At 34.3% G+C, this 16,200-nt stretch overlaps 1 protein-coding gene across 6 annotated transcripts in view; it reads left to right on the top strand.

Annotated features, from left to right (window-relative positions):
• Dmd (dystrophin) overlaps positions 1 to 16,200 on the top strand; it is a 2,130,457-nt gene that overhangs the window by 1,338,005 nt on the left and 776,252 nt on the right. For all 6 annotated transcript variants that reach the window (XM_033760401.1, XM_033760400.1, XM_033760399.1 and 3 more), the window contains exons 46-47: positions 11,528 to 11,675; positions 13,840 to 13,989. In XM_033760401.1, the coding sequence (XP_033616292.1) occupies positions 11,528 to 11,675; positions 13,840 to 13,989 (298 nt within the window). The remainder of the gene's footprint in view (positions 1 to 11,527; positions 11,676 to 13,839; positions 13,990 to 16,200) is intronic.

Below are 16,200 nucleotides of genomic sequence, written 5' to 3'. Positions count from 1 at the left end.
GAGGAGGGGGGGAGGGAGGGAGGTAGGGGGGGTGGGGTGGAGGAAGGAAGGAAGGAAGGAAGGAAGGAAGGAAGGAAGGAAGGAAGGAAGGAAGGTTGGAAGAAAAATAGTAAAGACTGGGTCACAAAGAGCTTTTTGGCCCAGGTTAAAGAATCTGGATTTTATCCCATTGGACTTATGGAGTTGTTAAAGATATGAGAGTAGGATAAGAGGCATACACGTTAGAAAGAGTTCTCATTCTGAATTGTCAAGACTGGGTAAAAAAGACACAAGGCAGGAGGCAGAAAACAATTAGGAAACAGTGGCTTGGAACTTGACTGAGAAGCTGAGAGAGCGGTAGTAGTGGGAAAGATACAGAGAAGTGGGCAGATTCCAGAGACACACTCAAGTGGGAATTTAAGGCCATATTTATCAATACACTGCGGGAATGATGGAGACTCATGTATCTCTAGCTTGAGAAACTGGAAGCTGCAGGAACTGTCCATTGATGGAGTCAAAGGAGCAGGTTTAGAGAGAAAAACAATGGTGTTTTGAATGTCTAGGAGAGGAAATGCCTGACTGGAACTGAAATCACCAAAACTGAAGTCAGATCTTCAAGTAATCTTTCACTATATGGTGATGACTCCAGGCCTTGATGATAGGTTAGGTAATTTAGCCTCTGATAAAGGAAGATCTAAAGCACCCTGACGTTTTTATGAGCATGTTCCACTACCTGTCTAGGGTGCACACAAAACACCTTGGGCAATTTCAGATGCTCACTTAGTTGAATGGACCTATTCAAGTAAGATTGGAGAATTGGGTTCAATCTGAGAACCCTCACACTTAGTATTCTAGAATTTTTATCTAAATACTGAATTTGATAATGATTAGAGAATATGAACTGTGAAAACGTTGGGATTCTGGTAGAATCCATGAAAGTTGGCTTTTGTACCCATCTCCTACTGCTGTTTTCTTCTCTTATTCCCTTCTGAACATTTGGTTCTCTTCTTTGTTGTTTGTAAAAGTTAGACTGTATTCCTGCCTCGGGTTTTACACACATTACCTCTGCTTTAGAGTGCTTTTTCTTACAATATTCATATGGCTTACTCATTCACCTGCTTTATTTCTATATTTACTAACTTAATTCAAGCTGCTACTTAAAAAATACATCAGTGGCTGAACACAATAGGAAATTCACACAGATATAAAGTTTAGAAAATGTTTGCTTCTGGTCAATAAGTAGCTTCCTGACAAATTGTGAGATAGAACACCCGTGAGCTTTTTGATTTTGTGGCTCCGACCACTTTAACATGTTGATTTCAACATCACCATGTGTTTTTCATATTAGAATGAGAAAGAGCGAGGGATATGGGTGCTGTTAGGTAGGCAGATGGGATTATGAGGCAGGCCTGGAGCTTTGCTCACGTCTCATTACCTAGAACTCATGGCCAATGGCAAGGGAGGATGGGAAAGGACAGCAGCCTGTGTGTGTAAGAGAAAATAGTCAAGATTTTCAAGGAGCAGAGAGCCAGCGTCTGCCATGAAGATTTCACTCAAACGCTCTCTTCTTACTGTGGCCTTCCCTCATCAACTTTTACCAACTGTCTGGCTGTCATTAGCCCCTCTCAACATTTCCTATCGCTCTCCCCTGCTTCTCCTTATTGTTTTTATTTTCTGTGGCACCTATCAATATATAACAATCTCTGTATTGTATTTCTTTAGCTTGCTAATGTCTCCCCTTCTCACCAATAGCATGCAAGTTCCACAAGACAGAGATTTTTGCCTATATTCACTGTTAAAGCCTTAGACTCCGGTAGATCTTCAGTAAATATTAGTTGCGTTGTAATCTTACATCTGCTTCACCTAGCCTCGTCTCATCTCGCAGCACATTTCCACACAGATTGATATTAAGACTCTAATTGTCTTTCCCCAGGAAAATCTGTCAAGCTAGTTTGTCAGAGAGAGAAATGGAGCTGTCAGATGGTACATTCACAGATTCCACTTCACATATCCCCTGTGTACTCTTACATACTTTATACATAATTTTATGTGTATAAGCATGTGAGCTTCTGCAGCTTCTGAGCTAGCAAGAGAAACTTCAGAGCCCATTTGCCGTGGTTCTTGTACCTCCTTCTACTTTCTCTGCCATTAGTTGAATGCTGTTAGTGAAGAACTAGACTAAAACTTGGGTTTCGGCAAACACACATACTTCTCACCAACACACTCTAAGGGGCTCATTGTCCGAATTTATTCAATGTTTTTGTTTTAGTAGTACATGTTTGCAGTACATAGGGACTGCATTCCTCATGGGAAGTGTGCACGTGTACATAGTACATCTCATTTCTTTTTTCATCCTCTCCTCTCCCCTGTTCCTTCCCCATCTCTTGCTCTTCTTCCCTTTTGCCAAAGATCTATCTCCTCATTTGCTATTATCTAACTTTTATTTTGCTCTTTATTTCTATTTTTCTGTTTCTCGTATAAGAGGAGCTATATGATATTTAACTTTGTGTGTCTTATTTCAATTACAACTGTGGTCTCTAGGTGCATCAGTTTTCCTACAAATGACTCAAGTTTAACCTTCTTTATGGCAGAGTAGCCCTTTGTGGTGTATAAAGAGCACACTTTATCCATTCATCTTTTGATGAACATATAGGCCACTTCTAAAATTTAGCTATTTTGAATTATTCTACTATAAGCATGGACATGCATCTATCACTGTAATATGTTGTCTTCAAATCTTTCAGGAAGATTCCTAGCTAAGGTGAATAGCTAGGTCAAATGCAATTTCTATTTTTAGTCTTTTGAGGAATCTCCATACTCATTTCTATAATGGTTGTACTGGTTCGTATTTTCACTAACAATGTAGAAGGGTTCCTTTTTTCTTACAGCCTCTCTAGCATTTGTTATTATTTGATTTGTTGATGTTCACCATTGTTTCTGGAATGAGATGGAATCTCAGTGTTGTGTCAAGTAAGATTTCTTTAACGGTCAGACATATTGAACGTTTTTTTTTTTAAGTATTTCTTAGCCATTTGTACTTCTTCTAAGAAATGTCTGTTCATTTCAGTTGTCCATTTTTTGATTGAGGCCTTTATTGCAAGGAGTCTAATATTTTTTAGTTCTATATGTCTTCTAGATATCAGTCCTCTGTCTGAGGAATAGCTGACCAAATTTTACAGCCATTCTGTAGGTTGTCTCTTCACTCTGTTGCTTGCTTCCTTGCTGTGCAGAAGTTTTTGAATTTGATATGATATCATCTGTTTGGCTCTTAATATTATTTCTTGTGTCATTGGGGTTCTGTTGCTTATGCCTATGTCTTCAAGAGTTTTGCCTATTTTATATTCCAGCAGTTTCTGTTTTAACACTTTGATCTTTGATCTATTTTGATCTTAGTTTAGTACATGGTGCGAAATGTGGGTCTAGATTCAGTCTTCTTCATGAGAATAGTCAGTTTTTCCAGCCTCATTTGATAAAGAGGATATCTTTACTCCAGTCTGCGTTTTGGGCCCCTTTGTCAAAGATGAGATAGATGAATGTGCTTGGGGTGGTTGCTGAATTTTCTACTCTATTCCATTAATGCACACATCTGTTTTTGCACCAGTACCATGCTGTTCTTATCACTATATCCTTACAATATAACTTGAAGTCCAGGATTATGATGTCTCCTGAATTGATCTTATTGCTCAGGATTGTTTTCACTATTCTGAATATCTTCCAGTTCCATATGAATTTTAGGATTGTTTTCTCTAGTTCAAAGAGGAATGCTGCTGGTATTTTTATTTAGACTGCATTAAATCTGTATATTAGTTTTGAAAGGATGGCCATTTTGACAATGTTCGCTTCAGCCTATCAAGGGACAGAGTATATTATTCTGTTCTCCAATGTCCTCTTCAGTCTCCTTTTTCAGAGTACTATACTTTCATCGCACAGGCTTTTCACTTCCTTGTCTGGGTTAATTCCTAAGTATTTAATTTTTCTTGATGCTATTGTAAATGGTATTATTTTCTTAATGTCTTTCTTGGATAAGGTCATTATTGGTGTATAGCATTGCTACGGATTATCTTAATTTTTAAAAAAAGGAAACTGAACTCTGTAGAAATTAAACAACTTGCTCTCGTTCACACATCCCACTGATAACCAGCAGCATTTAGGTTGGGACTTTTGCTTTCAGGCACTCTCATTGCTAAGTATCAGGCTTTCCCTCATTTGTCTCTATGCCTACATCCAAGATACTAATCATTTCTTCATAGCGAGGCATAAATACGCTGAGAAGCCTTTATGTATCATCCACCTTAGAAGCACTTTCGTTTTGTGTGCTGGAGATTGAACCCAGAGCATTTGCAATGAGCCACATTCCCAGCCCTTTTTATTTTTTATTTTGAGACAGGGTCACGCTAAATCACTGAATTGCCCAGGCTGTGCTCAAACTTGTGATCCTCCTGCCTCAGCAGGTGTGCTCCACCACACCAAGGTTGGTGTACTTCATTTTTATGAAGCACAACCTTTAGGTAAAATGAACAAAGATACGATTTTTTAATCAAACACTAAACGGATGTGGGAAGCATGTTGGCTAAACCAGAGTTGGTACCTGGATCCTGGTTCTGACAATATCCTTTGGAGTATATGACCATGTGTGTTTGAAACTGAATGAATTTTTTTTAATTTCACAGGAAAGAGTTATCTTGTACTTGAATTCCCCTGAAGTTTGTCAAATTACAAGACACTCCTTTTACTTTGCTCAAAATAAAGTATTATCTGGGAAAGAAATATCGGCTACACTTTAGCTCAACTGATGGCTTACTTTTAGTGACTTATAGAGGTTAAGTGGCAGTTGCAAAGAAAACCTGGAGAAAAACAAATTTGATGTAGGAATTTGCTTTGGTAGCATGACATGACAATTTCAAGAGTTGTATGCCATTGTAATCGTGCTTTAGAAGGAACTGTTAAAAACAAGTGAGTGGTTACATTGTATAACTTAGGGACATAGTGCACAGGAAGAAGAAAAGAAAACTGTCTTTCCATTACGTGATACTATCTTATGTAATTGCAAGCTTGGATTCGAATTCCTAGTGTAACATTGCACCGAGATCCAGCAGCACTGTACCTCAGGCTAGTTGGGTGTAAGTAAAGATCGTATTTTCTGGAAAACTAAGTGTCTCAAAAAGTTATTTCATCCAGTGGACTATTACAGTGTTGAAGTGGCATGTGAAGGATCTGACTCCAGTGGCATGAAATATGAAGGAGGTGTGATCTTTTTCATTTTTTATTACTTCTAATATTTATGAGTATGTATTTGCAGTATGTAATTACATTCATCTTGAAAAACTGGTACCTGTACCTAACACATTTTAATTTTTCGCTTCTAACTGTCTTTCCATTACGTGATACTATCTTATGTAATTGCAAGCTTGGATTCGAATTCCTAGTGTAACATTGCACCGAGATCCAGCAGCACTGTACCTCAGGCTAGTTGGGTGTAAGTAAAGATCGTATTTTCTGGAAAACTAAGTGTCTCAAAAAGTTATTTCATCCAGTGGACTATTACAGTGTTGAAGTGGCATGTGAAGGATCTGACTCCAGTGGCATGAAATATGAAGGAGGTGTGATCTTTTTCATTTTTTATTACTTCTAATATTTATGAGTATGTATTTGCAGTATGTAATTACATTCATCTTGAAAAACTGGTACCTGTACCTAACACATTTTAATTCTTTTCGCTTCCACTTCCTCTATCCTGCCTTTACCTCCCTCTAATTAATATAATATTATTATATAATTTTAAAATAATACAGGTATACTCAGTGAAATTCATTATTATTCTCAGACGAATGATGATTCTATCAGCATTTTCTGAGGTTTCCTAGTTGACCGAAAAGCATAGCGAGGAACTTTTCTTCTAGATAATGAGAGAATCATCTTATATTTAGATACATTGTATGTAAGTCTCCGGAGCTGTAATTGCTTCATTAAGAGCATTAGGAAGGTAATATAAAGGATTACTGAGAGATAAAAGTGATTCAAATGTGAAAATATCTAGCAGTTTACCTGAAACACTTGGTACATCCACTCGCCCACTGAAATCATGCCGTGCAAGTTGGCAGTCTTTTCCCCCAACCATAAGAGCAGCCCCGCAGAAAATGATCATTAAGAGTTAATGTTAAATTCGTTGAATTTAGCAACACATCAGTAACTTCCTTTCTGATTATGTGAATCTCTCAGTATCGTAATATGTGCCTCCTTCAATTGCATCAGGAGCATTTATAATGTAAATGGTAACAGAGCCAATATTTTAAACAGAAGCTATTCATTTTTAAAAAATAGCTAAATGTATCAAAATGCCTCTAAAAGTAAAATATTTAGCATTTAATTGCAGATGGGTAATGTTAAATATCCCATTCATTATTATTACTACCACATGACTGTATAAATCCTCCCATAAGCATTAAGCAAATAGGTAAACAAAGAAATAATACTTCATGTAATGAATGCCAATATAAAGCACGTTGAAACTGCTCTGTCAAGAGACGAGCCTGGAAATGCTAACTGTGTTCTTTTGCTTTTCTGCAATCATCTGAATCCATAAATTCAAATTGCAACTTTTAAAACTTTATATCTGTGCTTTAAAATTTCCAGAAAATACATGTGCTTAGAAAAACAGATTATAACAAGGTCCCGGTGGGATTTTGGAACCATCACTTTTATATTTCAAAGTAAAAATAATAAATCTAGACAAGAAATGACTACCAAGCCTTTTCATATTTTTAAAAAATACTCTACTTTTTAAAACATTAAGTTAGTAGGAAAATATTTTCCTTAGTGTGTGAAAAGAAAGTTTGAAGCAAAGAGCCGAAGCAAGCTCTTCCCTTGGTAAGTGATTTATTCTGAGAGTTCTTAAGATTCTTTATATTAGTAAACAGTTAATGTCCCTAAAATCGTTTACAATTTAAGTTTCTTTCAAACATGATGCTGAAGGTTAATTATAAAATATGCTTAATTATTTATAGTGCACATATAAATTCGAAATATTCCCAGTGTCCAAATGCACTATATCAGAAAATTTAGCAGAATATTATTGGAAAGATAGTAATTCTTCAATGATTAATTTACTGATTTAATGCAATCCCAGTCAATATCATCACTGAAATTTATTTTGTAATTTATCCAAATGGTACTCATATTACATAAGTTAGCATACTTAAGTCAAAAGAATGGTTTAACTTGACAGAAATTAAACATATTTTAGATTCTCAAAGATTAAACTAGTGCATTATTGTCACAAAAGTCTTCAGTACATCATCAAACAGAATCTTAGTAATGAAAAAAAATAACAAAGCACAACAAATCAATAGAGAACAGACACTCTAGGGAAAAATGTCAATTTCTGAAAACTTAAGGTCAGAAGCTTAACTCTATATCAATTTAAGGTGGATTAAACATTTAATTTTTTAAATGAAGCTATAAGGATCCAGAATAAAAACGAATATATAAACAATTATAGAACAATCATGATTTTAATAATAATGTCAATGAAAGAAATAAAAAAGAATCTATTGCTTATTTATTTAGAAAGGGAAACAAAGACAAAATTACATTTTACATGTAATATGAAAAGAGCTCTTACAAGTAAGAAAATACTAAGAAAAAGTGAGCAACAGATATAGTATATAAGTGACGATAGAAACATAAATCACAAATGTACACACATAATGTTTTCAAACATTCTTATTGACAGGAACTGTAATATATCCATAATAAATGTTTTTCAAGGGTATAAAGTACAAGGTTCAATTGTTGTAAAAGTGTGACCAAGCTAGTATTTTCTAACTGTTGGTGAGAGCTTATGAGTTGTCTTAGTACCAGAATTGCAAAGAAATATAGCAGTCTGTATCTAAGTCCTTAGAAGTCTTATTGTTTCTTCTATGTTTTAAGGAATATAGCAGTTATATGTGCCAAAATGCCTAAATGTTTTTGCAAGATTATTATAATGAAAAATTGGAGCCAAGTTAAATACCCAAGATAAAAGATTGATGAAATGTGATGTACCACATGTAGCTTATTACTGATATCTTTAAAAATTCAATTTGTCAGAGTAATTAATGACCTAAAGAAATACTCATAGTAGACTATTAAGGGAGCTACTAGGCACAGAATCTTTATAGTGTTTGATCCCAATTAAATGTATACATTTCATTATAAGAAATAATTGCATTACTTCTCTTTTATGGCTCAGTATTCTTGAGAAAAAAAAAAAGACCACAAGTAAGTACTTCGAGATATATTTGAAGTGGGAAGTTACTTGCTTTTATTTTATGTTTGGATGTTATTATTACTATTTATCATCATCATCATCATCATTATTATTTTGATTTCATGGTGCTCTTTTCTGTTCTTCATTGTTGTGTTTGGTTTTAGGTTTTGAAGTTTTTTCCTTATATTTTACTTTTTATCTACAGGCTTAAGGAACATATGACAAAAATAAATCTAAAAAAAAAGTGTCTTAGTAAAATAAAACCTCTGAATGCTAAGTGTAGTACTCCCTACTTCTCTCTGTCACACTGGTGTTCGGGATGGTGGCAGTGAATGACCTGTGAGTTGTCTTTAATCTGAAATACTGTTGTGCCCATTGGGAGGTAAATTAGACAACACTCAGCATTTGATAAAAACAGGAAAATTTCGAGGGAACAGAAATGCATACAAGATTGAAAAGAATGATGGAAGTGTTCATTCATTCACTATTCATGTGTTCATTGCACATCAATTCTGTGCCAGAAGTTTCAAGAGTAAAGATTGCTGCTTTATACAAAACACACAAAGATTCTTACCCTTAGGGTTCTTCATTTCATTTTTGAGAGGTAGAAAATGCACTAAAATAAAATAGTCAAAATGTAGAACATGATAATTTTGGGTACTAGAAAAAGATAAATACAAAGAGAAAAATCAAAATATTGGGAGGAGATAAAATTTTAAGTAGGTTAATCATGGAAGGCCTGCAGGACGTGAGGGAGCCAGCTGCGTTTGATTTCTAAGAGAAAGGCTTTCTAGCCAGAGAGATGAACAAGTACTAAGACTCAGAAGCAGAGACCCATCTAGTATATTTGAGGAGCTCAACAAGGAGACTAGTGGCTCCCCCCATAAGGTAAAAGAAAAGGACAGGAGATAAATGTGGTTGAGAGATAGGAAGAAGGAAGCAGCAGATCTTATAGATCCATGCTGTTCAACAGAAAAACTAAGTGAGCCATACACATGCATTAAGTAGTTGTCTTGTTAAAAAAATGGAACAGAAGAAGTGAAATTAACTTTAATATATTTCTTTAATCAAATGCATTAAAATGTTATTTTAACCCATATATGTTATACAAAGTTATCAGTAGTTTTTTTCATTCTTTTAATTTTCTGAAATAGACTATTTTAGAGCAATTTTAGGTTCACAGCAAACCTAAGCAGAAGGTATAGAGTTCTTGTACTATGTCTTTGAAATCTGGTGTGTATTTTACACTTGCAGTTTAGCTCAATTTGTACTAATCTTATTTCAGGTACTATACAGGAAAGCCCAGATCTGGACACTTGTGTAACACTAATGCTATGTGTGATTTGGGCTTTTGTTTTTCATAAAATTGGAAGTAACAGAAGAGTTTTAAGTGCCATAATAGAACTTGGGTTTTCACAGATTACTTCTGCTCCCTGTGTTAAGAATAGGAGAGAATGTCACCTTTCATATCCCAGAAAAGACAAATAGCACAAATGAATATAGCAGGAGTAACTAGATTCTAGTTGGGGGGGGGGTCAAATGGAATTGTAACTCACTGAAAGCCTTGTCTTTCCACATGCTGTGTCTTATTTCTGCAGCATGGGGATTTCTCTTCTTTTTTGTTTTTTGTTTGTTTGTTTGGTTGGTTTTTGTTTGTTTGTTTTTTTGAGACAGGGTCTCACTATGTAGTTGAGTCTGCTCTGGAGCTCACTGTGTAGCCCAGGCTGGTCTGAAACATGCAGCGATCCTCCTGCCTCAGCCTCCCAAGTGCTGGAATTACAGGCACGCGCCACCACTTGGGGATTTCTCTTCTTGCATCAAGACTCAGAACATTATCTTCTGTGTGATCCAAAGCCCTTCCCCAGGGTTATCTTCCTGTAACAGTCATACTCCTTGGTTTACATGCTTGTTTCTTCTCATGAGCTATGAGATCGTCGGGAAAAGTTATATAATATATCCATCTTTAATCCTAATACTCAGTAGATTTCCTGGAAGATAGTGAAGTTGATATAAGCATTTGTTGTTTTGAAACAAAAAAATTGCTTCTTACCATATAAGAAAGGAAGCAACCCAAATGTCCATCAAGAGTCCTATATTTTTATCACTTAGTGCTATGCAGCCATAAAAATGGACAAACCAAAACTATATATAAAATGGATAATTATCAAAACAATTTTGAGAGGAAGAAGCGATATACAAACATACACACTATATGGCCCCATTGGCTTAATGTTCAATATTGGAAAAATATACAAAATTGAGAAGTTACTAGTTACACTTGAAGGTATGGTTTGCAAGCAGGCAACAGGGAAATTCTAAGATTCTGATGGCATTATTTCCTTTGTTATTTCTTTTCCTTAGCTACACAGTTGTACGTGTACTTTCCTATATGTATCTTATACCTAAATTAAAAGCTTACATGGAAGATAGATAGATATAGATATAGATATCCCAAAAGACAACAAAATAAAACATTATACATTATTTTAAGTGCAAACCATTTTGTTGAGTCATAAGTCTTCTTATCCAAAATATAATAAATTTGTGGCAAATTAAATAGCATATATTGTATGCACTTTTATAATTAAAACTTTCCATCAGTACAACATATGTTAAGTATCGTAAATCAGACTTTGTCTTTCCTCAGAAAAGATCCTGAGTCATAATTTGGAAGACATTTTTAACATGTAATCATTTCGTGTTTTATTTTAAACTCGTTTTTATGTTTGTCATTTCATTTCCATAAAGTATGCTCTAATGAAGCATTTGAAAGGATACAACTTCATTTCACATACTATAGTGCAATGGTTCCCATAAAGGGGGAATAGTATATCATGGGGTATGTTAGGCAATACTCAAGTCAGTTTTGGTTGTCACAACGGAGGGAGGAAAGAGAAGTTGCTCTGGGCATGTGGTGTATACGGGCCAGAAATGCTTCTAGATATCCTACGACACACAGAAGAGCCCTTAACAGCAAAGAACCCTCCAACCCTAAATGTCAGTACCGCGTAGGACATGAACATTTGCTTAGAAGTAGTACATAATGTTGTGAAATTTTTTAAAACTGAACTTTTCTTGACCAATATTGATCTCTTATCTTTGAGAGATTTTTGAAATGTTGAAATTGCTTTGTTCAAACTGAATGAATTTTCTTAAAATGAATTATATATCTTTGCCACTTTACAAATGCTTTTATTGTAGTGTTTTCCATGTTCTTTCCAGTTTGCTTTAAAAAAAAAAAAAGAAAAGACAACTTGAGAATTACGTCATTTATAACAATTTTATTTTTTTTTTCTCCAGGCAAGAAGAACAAAAGAATATCTTGTCAGAATTTCAAAGAGATTTAAATGAATTTGTTTTATGGTTGGAAGAGGCAGATAACGTTACTAGTATTCCCCTTGAACTTGGAAATGAGCAGCAGGTAACAGAAAAGCTTGAACAAGTCAAGGTAATTTTATTTTCTAAATTCCCCCGGGGCCTACTTGTATAAAATCTATTTCTAAAATGTATTTAGTCATTGATTTCCCTCCCCTTGTATTGTTTATAGTTCCTTACTAAAGTGTTTTTTCTCACAATTTTATTTTGTCTTAAGGCGATGTCTTCCATTGCACATATGTATTTGTATTTGTATGTGTATATTTGTATTATTTATTTGTACATATGTGTGTATTCATAGATGCATATATTGCCTATATACTGCATCTATAAATACATAAGGAAAGCCAGTTATTTTTAAAACTACTTTGAAATTAATTTTAGATTTATTTGAGATTTACCCAGCTTCAAAGAATTTGAAAAACAGTGATGAATCATAATATATAAATATAAATGGGAATTACTTTTCAATCTCTATTGGGCTATCCATGTAACCATGTGGGGGGAGTCTCTATAGAAAAGCATCTCATTTTTTGGAGAAGGCCTTAATTGTAAAATCAATAACTCTACTTCAGTCTCTAATTAAAAGTGTTACATTTGCCTGCAGCAATGTTTTGTTTTGATTTGTTCAGTCTGGGGCTGGGGAAAAGTGGTATTGGTTCACATTCCATGCTGGGTGAATAGATACCCAGCTTAGTCAAGTGACTTTTCATATGTTATCATCTTGATGTCAACTTGTTACCAATTACCTCACATAGCTGACTGAGGTGCTCTGATGTGTGGTTGGATTAATTTTCATAATTCAAATGTAGGGCAAGCGTCTCTTTTGCATGTGTTATATTGTTCAGGGAAAGACAAAAGATGTAATATTTACTCCTCCTCTATTTGGGACCAGATATTAGGTGAATTTACAATTGCTATTTTATTTTATTTTTATATTAATCTCTCAAGAGTGGTTTCTGTTACCATTTTACAAGGTTGCCTAAACAAAAGGAAAGGGAAGTTTTTATTTGTCATTGAGTCATTTGATTTGCACGTGTGAACTGGAGTCTAATTTCAACTGATTATTTCTATGAAACAAAAAATTATAACCAGCAGTGGATAAAGTATAAAATATTGCTTAATGCAGCAAAAACTGTGAGAACTTCCTCTACGTTAGATATTATACTAGGTATTTGAGATTCAAAACTTGAGAGTTTGTGAACCATTTAAAGGTGGTTATACTTTGGAAAAATGAACTCAGTCTGTTCTTACTCATCTTTCCTAAGTACACTGAGTATCATATAAAGCAATGTAATTGATAACTCATTTTATAGATATTTATTTATTAATATGCATTCGTTTTGTAGTCCTCTCAGACAACCTATGCAAGTATCGTCCAATATAACTTTCAGTGATGATGGAAATGTTCTGCATTACCCATAACCTAGGCCACTAATCATACTCACTTTTTGAAAGGGGGTTAGTGTGAGTAAGGAAGTGAGTTTATTTTGTTTCATTGAGTTTTAATTAACAAATTTAAATAACATTATGTGGCAAGGGAGTACTGTGTGGGGCACTGCATCTCTAGATGACATAAATAAATAAAACATAGTTATTAGCATCGTGATGGTTTTGTAGATCTTGTCAAAAGGCATAAGCTATATGATGCTGAAAAATAAGAATTCCAGAATGAAACTTCCCATGTTTGAATCACTGCTCGGTTACTTGCTAGGTTTGGGATCCTGGGGCTTCTATGTAACCTCCCTGTCTCAGGTTCCTTTTATATGAAATGAAGCTATTAAGAACTACCTTCTAAAACTCCAATAATAGGAAGAGAAACTTGGAGAATACATGGGAAATGTTACTCAGCACCATATATGATGCGCTATGACTGACTGTAGAATTTGATGGATTTATTCAGATTGTTTTCTTTCTAATAGATATGAATTTTCAGAATAACGCTATTTGGGGTGTTCTATTACAGCCCATCGTATCACCTAACATTTGTCTTAAAAAAATGTCTCTGTGCTGTGGGATATAATCATCTATTCATGCGTAGGAAGGCTTGTCTTTCTGGGGGTGGGTGTTTTAGTCCACCAGCTCTAGGCTCTGTAGAAAACTGGTGGTGTTTGAGGTACGAGTAAACCTTCGGTCAAGTCTCTTCATTTTGATAGACTAATCAATAGAGGTGAAGACAAGGCAGTTGGAATTGTGTTGTAATTCATTTTAAACCCTGCTGCATTTGTCTGTTCCAGTTACTGGTGGAAGAGCTGCCTCTACGCCAGGGAATTCTAAAACAATTAAATGAAACCAGAGGAACAGCACTTGTAAGTGCTCCCATAAGCCCAGAAGAGCAAGATAAACTGGAAAATAAACTCAAGCACACAAACCTCCAGTGGATAAAGGTTAGACATTAACCATCTCCTCTGTCATATGTGTTAAATGGTCTAAGTGTTTATATTTATTTTGTTTCCTAGGCACTTTATTTGGTGGGGCAGAAAGCTGGCATGTGGAGTTTTGTTTTGTTTTGTGTTTTATAACCTGACCATTTGATTTGGCTATCGGTTTTGTTGCAGGTAGAAAAAAATGAAGGTAGTAGGTAGTTTTATATTAATGACCAAACATCAAAATATATGCCACATTTTTTGTTTATTGATCTAAACAATTAGACTGAAAAGAAAAGTAATTACTTTTGTGATCAACTGTGTATTGACAGTATTTAAGCAAGATAGAGGTTGTCTAGTTGAATAAATATCATAAATCAAGATTACTTATTTGTACTTATAGTGCTAGAAAATATTCTTGCTTTTTGCTTTCATTTATCGACTTGCTTTGCTTGTGAGTTTTTATTTTTCCACCTAGGATACTTTTAAATTAATCTTAAATTTTTTATTATGTTAATACATAGTTACTCCTAAAAAACATAGTACATATCCATTTATGATGAAAAGCAGCACCCACTGATCCCACACCTTTTATTACAAAGCAATAAATTTCCCATTTCACAGGCATGGCAGCCTTGCAAAAAGTAAATATATACTTAAATCTGTTACTAGATTCTCTATCCTGTTCTATTTGATTGTGTCTCTAATTCAACCAGTATCAAATGGCATAATTACAACTATACTGGCTTTTTAAAAGCAGATTTATTGAGATATAATTCACATACATATTTCAAATGTACAATTCGATGTTTTCATATATTATATTATCTTTAATAGTGATAAGTGGGTATAACACAAAATTTGTCATTTTAATGATTTTTGAGTATATAATTCAGTAGCATGGATTTACACCCATCATCTCCATCTATTTTCAAAATTTTCTATCATGGCGAACAGAAGCTCTATAACTATTAAATGCTAGTTTCTTATCTCTTTCTGCCCCCCAGCCTCTGGTAACCTCTACATTTATGAATTTGCCTCTTCTAGATATTTCTTATAAATGAACCACACCATATTTGTCCATTTATGTCTGGCTTAGTTTGTTTAGCATAATCTTTTCTTTTCTTTTTCTTTTCTTTTCTTTTTTTTTTTTTTTGAGACAGTGTCTCACTATGCAGTTGAGACGGACCTGGAACTCACTGTGTAGCCCAGGCTGGTTTCAAACTCACAGCGATCCTCCTGCCTCAGCCTCCCGAGTGCTAAGATTGCAGGCATGCGACACCACACCCGGATTAGCATGTTTTCAATATTCAACCATGTTGTACCATGTGTCTGAATTTTATTTCTCTTCATGACTGAATAGCATTTAATGGTACATATATACACATTCATTTTTTTTTCTTAAAAATTGGGATTTGGCACTGAAAACACTCCAACATTATTCTTCTTATCCAAGTATACCTTGGCTGTTTTTTATTCTTTAAATAAATTTTACAGCTATCCAGTCAATTTTATATGAACTCTGCCAGGATAGTAATTGGAATTATATTTAATTTGTAGATAAATTAACATCTTTGTAATACCCAGTTATCTAATTTGTGAAAGTGGGATATCTCTTCATGAATTTAAATCTTCTTAATGATTTAGTAATAGTATGCAGTTTTCAGTCCAGGGGTCCTACGTATGATTTATCACATTTCATCACAGATATTTGATATTTTCACCTTAGTAAGAATGGAATTAATTATAAATTTTGTTTTTTCTTTGTTGATAGTCTATACAGATATAATTGATTTTTTGATACTCAATACATATACAATCACCTCACTAAATTTACTTATTAATACTATTTAATCTTTTGAATTCTTAATGCATAAAATTATGTCATTAAATAAAGGCTGTGACTGTCTTTTCAGTCCTTATGACTTTAAGCATTTCTGGTTTGGTTTGGTTTGGTTTGTCATTTTTGCGCAGACTAGGACCTCCAACACAGTGTTAAAATGAAAGTGGTCACAATGGAAAGCCTTATTTTTTCTGTGTCTCCAATAGAAAGCTTTCAATGCTTATCATTAAGTAATGGTATTTGTTTGGAGGATATTTTGCCCTCTTAATCAAGACAGAAAATTTCCCCTTATTCTCAGTTGAAGTTTTTATTAGAAGCAGTCATTGAATATAGTTAAGTACTTTCTTTTTTTTTTTTTTTTCTTTAATTGTCCTCATTTTGTGAATGTG

Source organism: Fukomys damarensis, unplaced genomic scaffold, assembly GCF_012274545.1.
Source record: "Fukomys damarensis isolate Sample0158 unplaced genomic scaffold, DMR_v1.0_HiC HiC_scaffold_39, whole genome shotgun sequence".
Classification (NCBI taxonomy): domain Eukaryota; kingdom Metazoa; phylum Chordata; class Mammalia; order Rodentia; family Bathyergidae; genus Fukomys; species Fukomys damarensis.
This window is presented reverse-complemented; position numbering and strand designations above follow the sequence as displayed.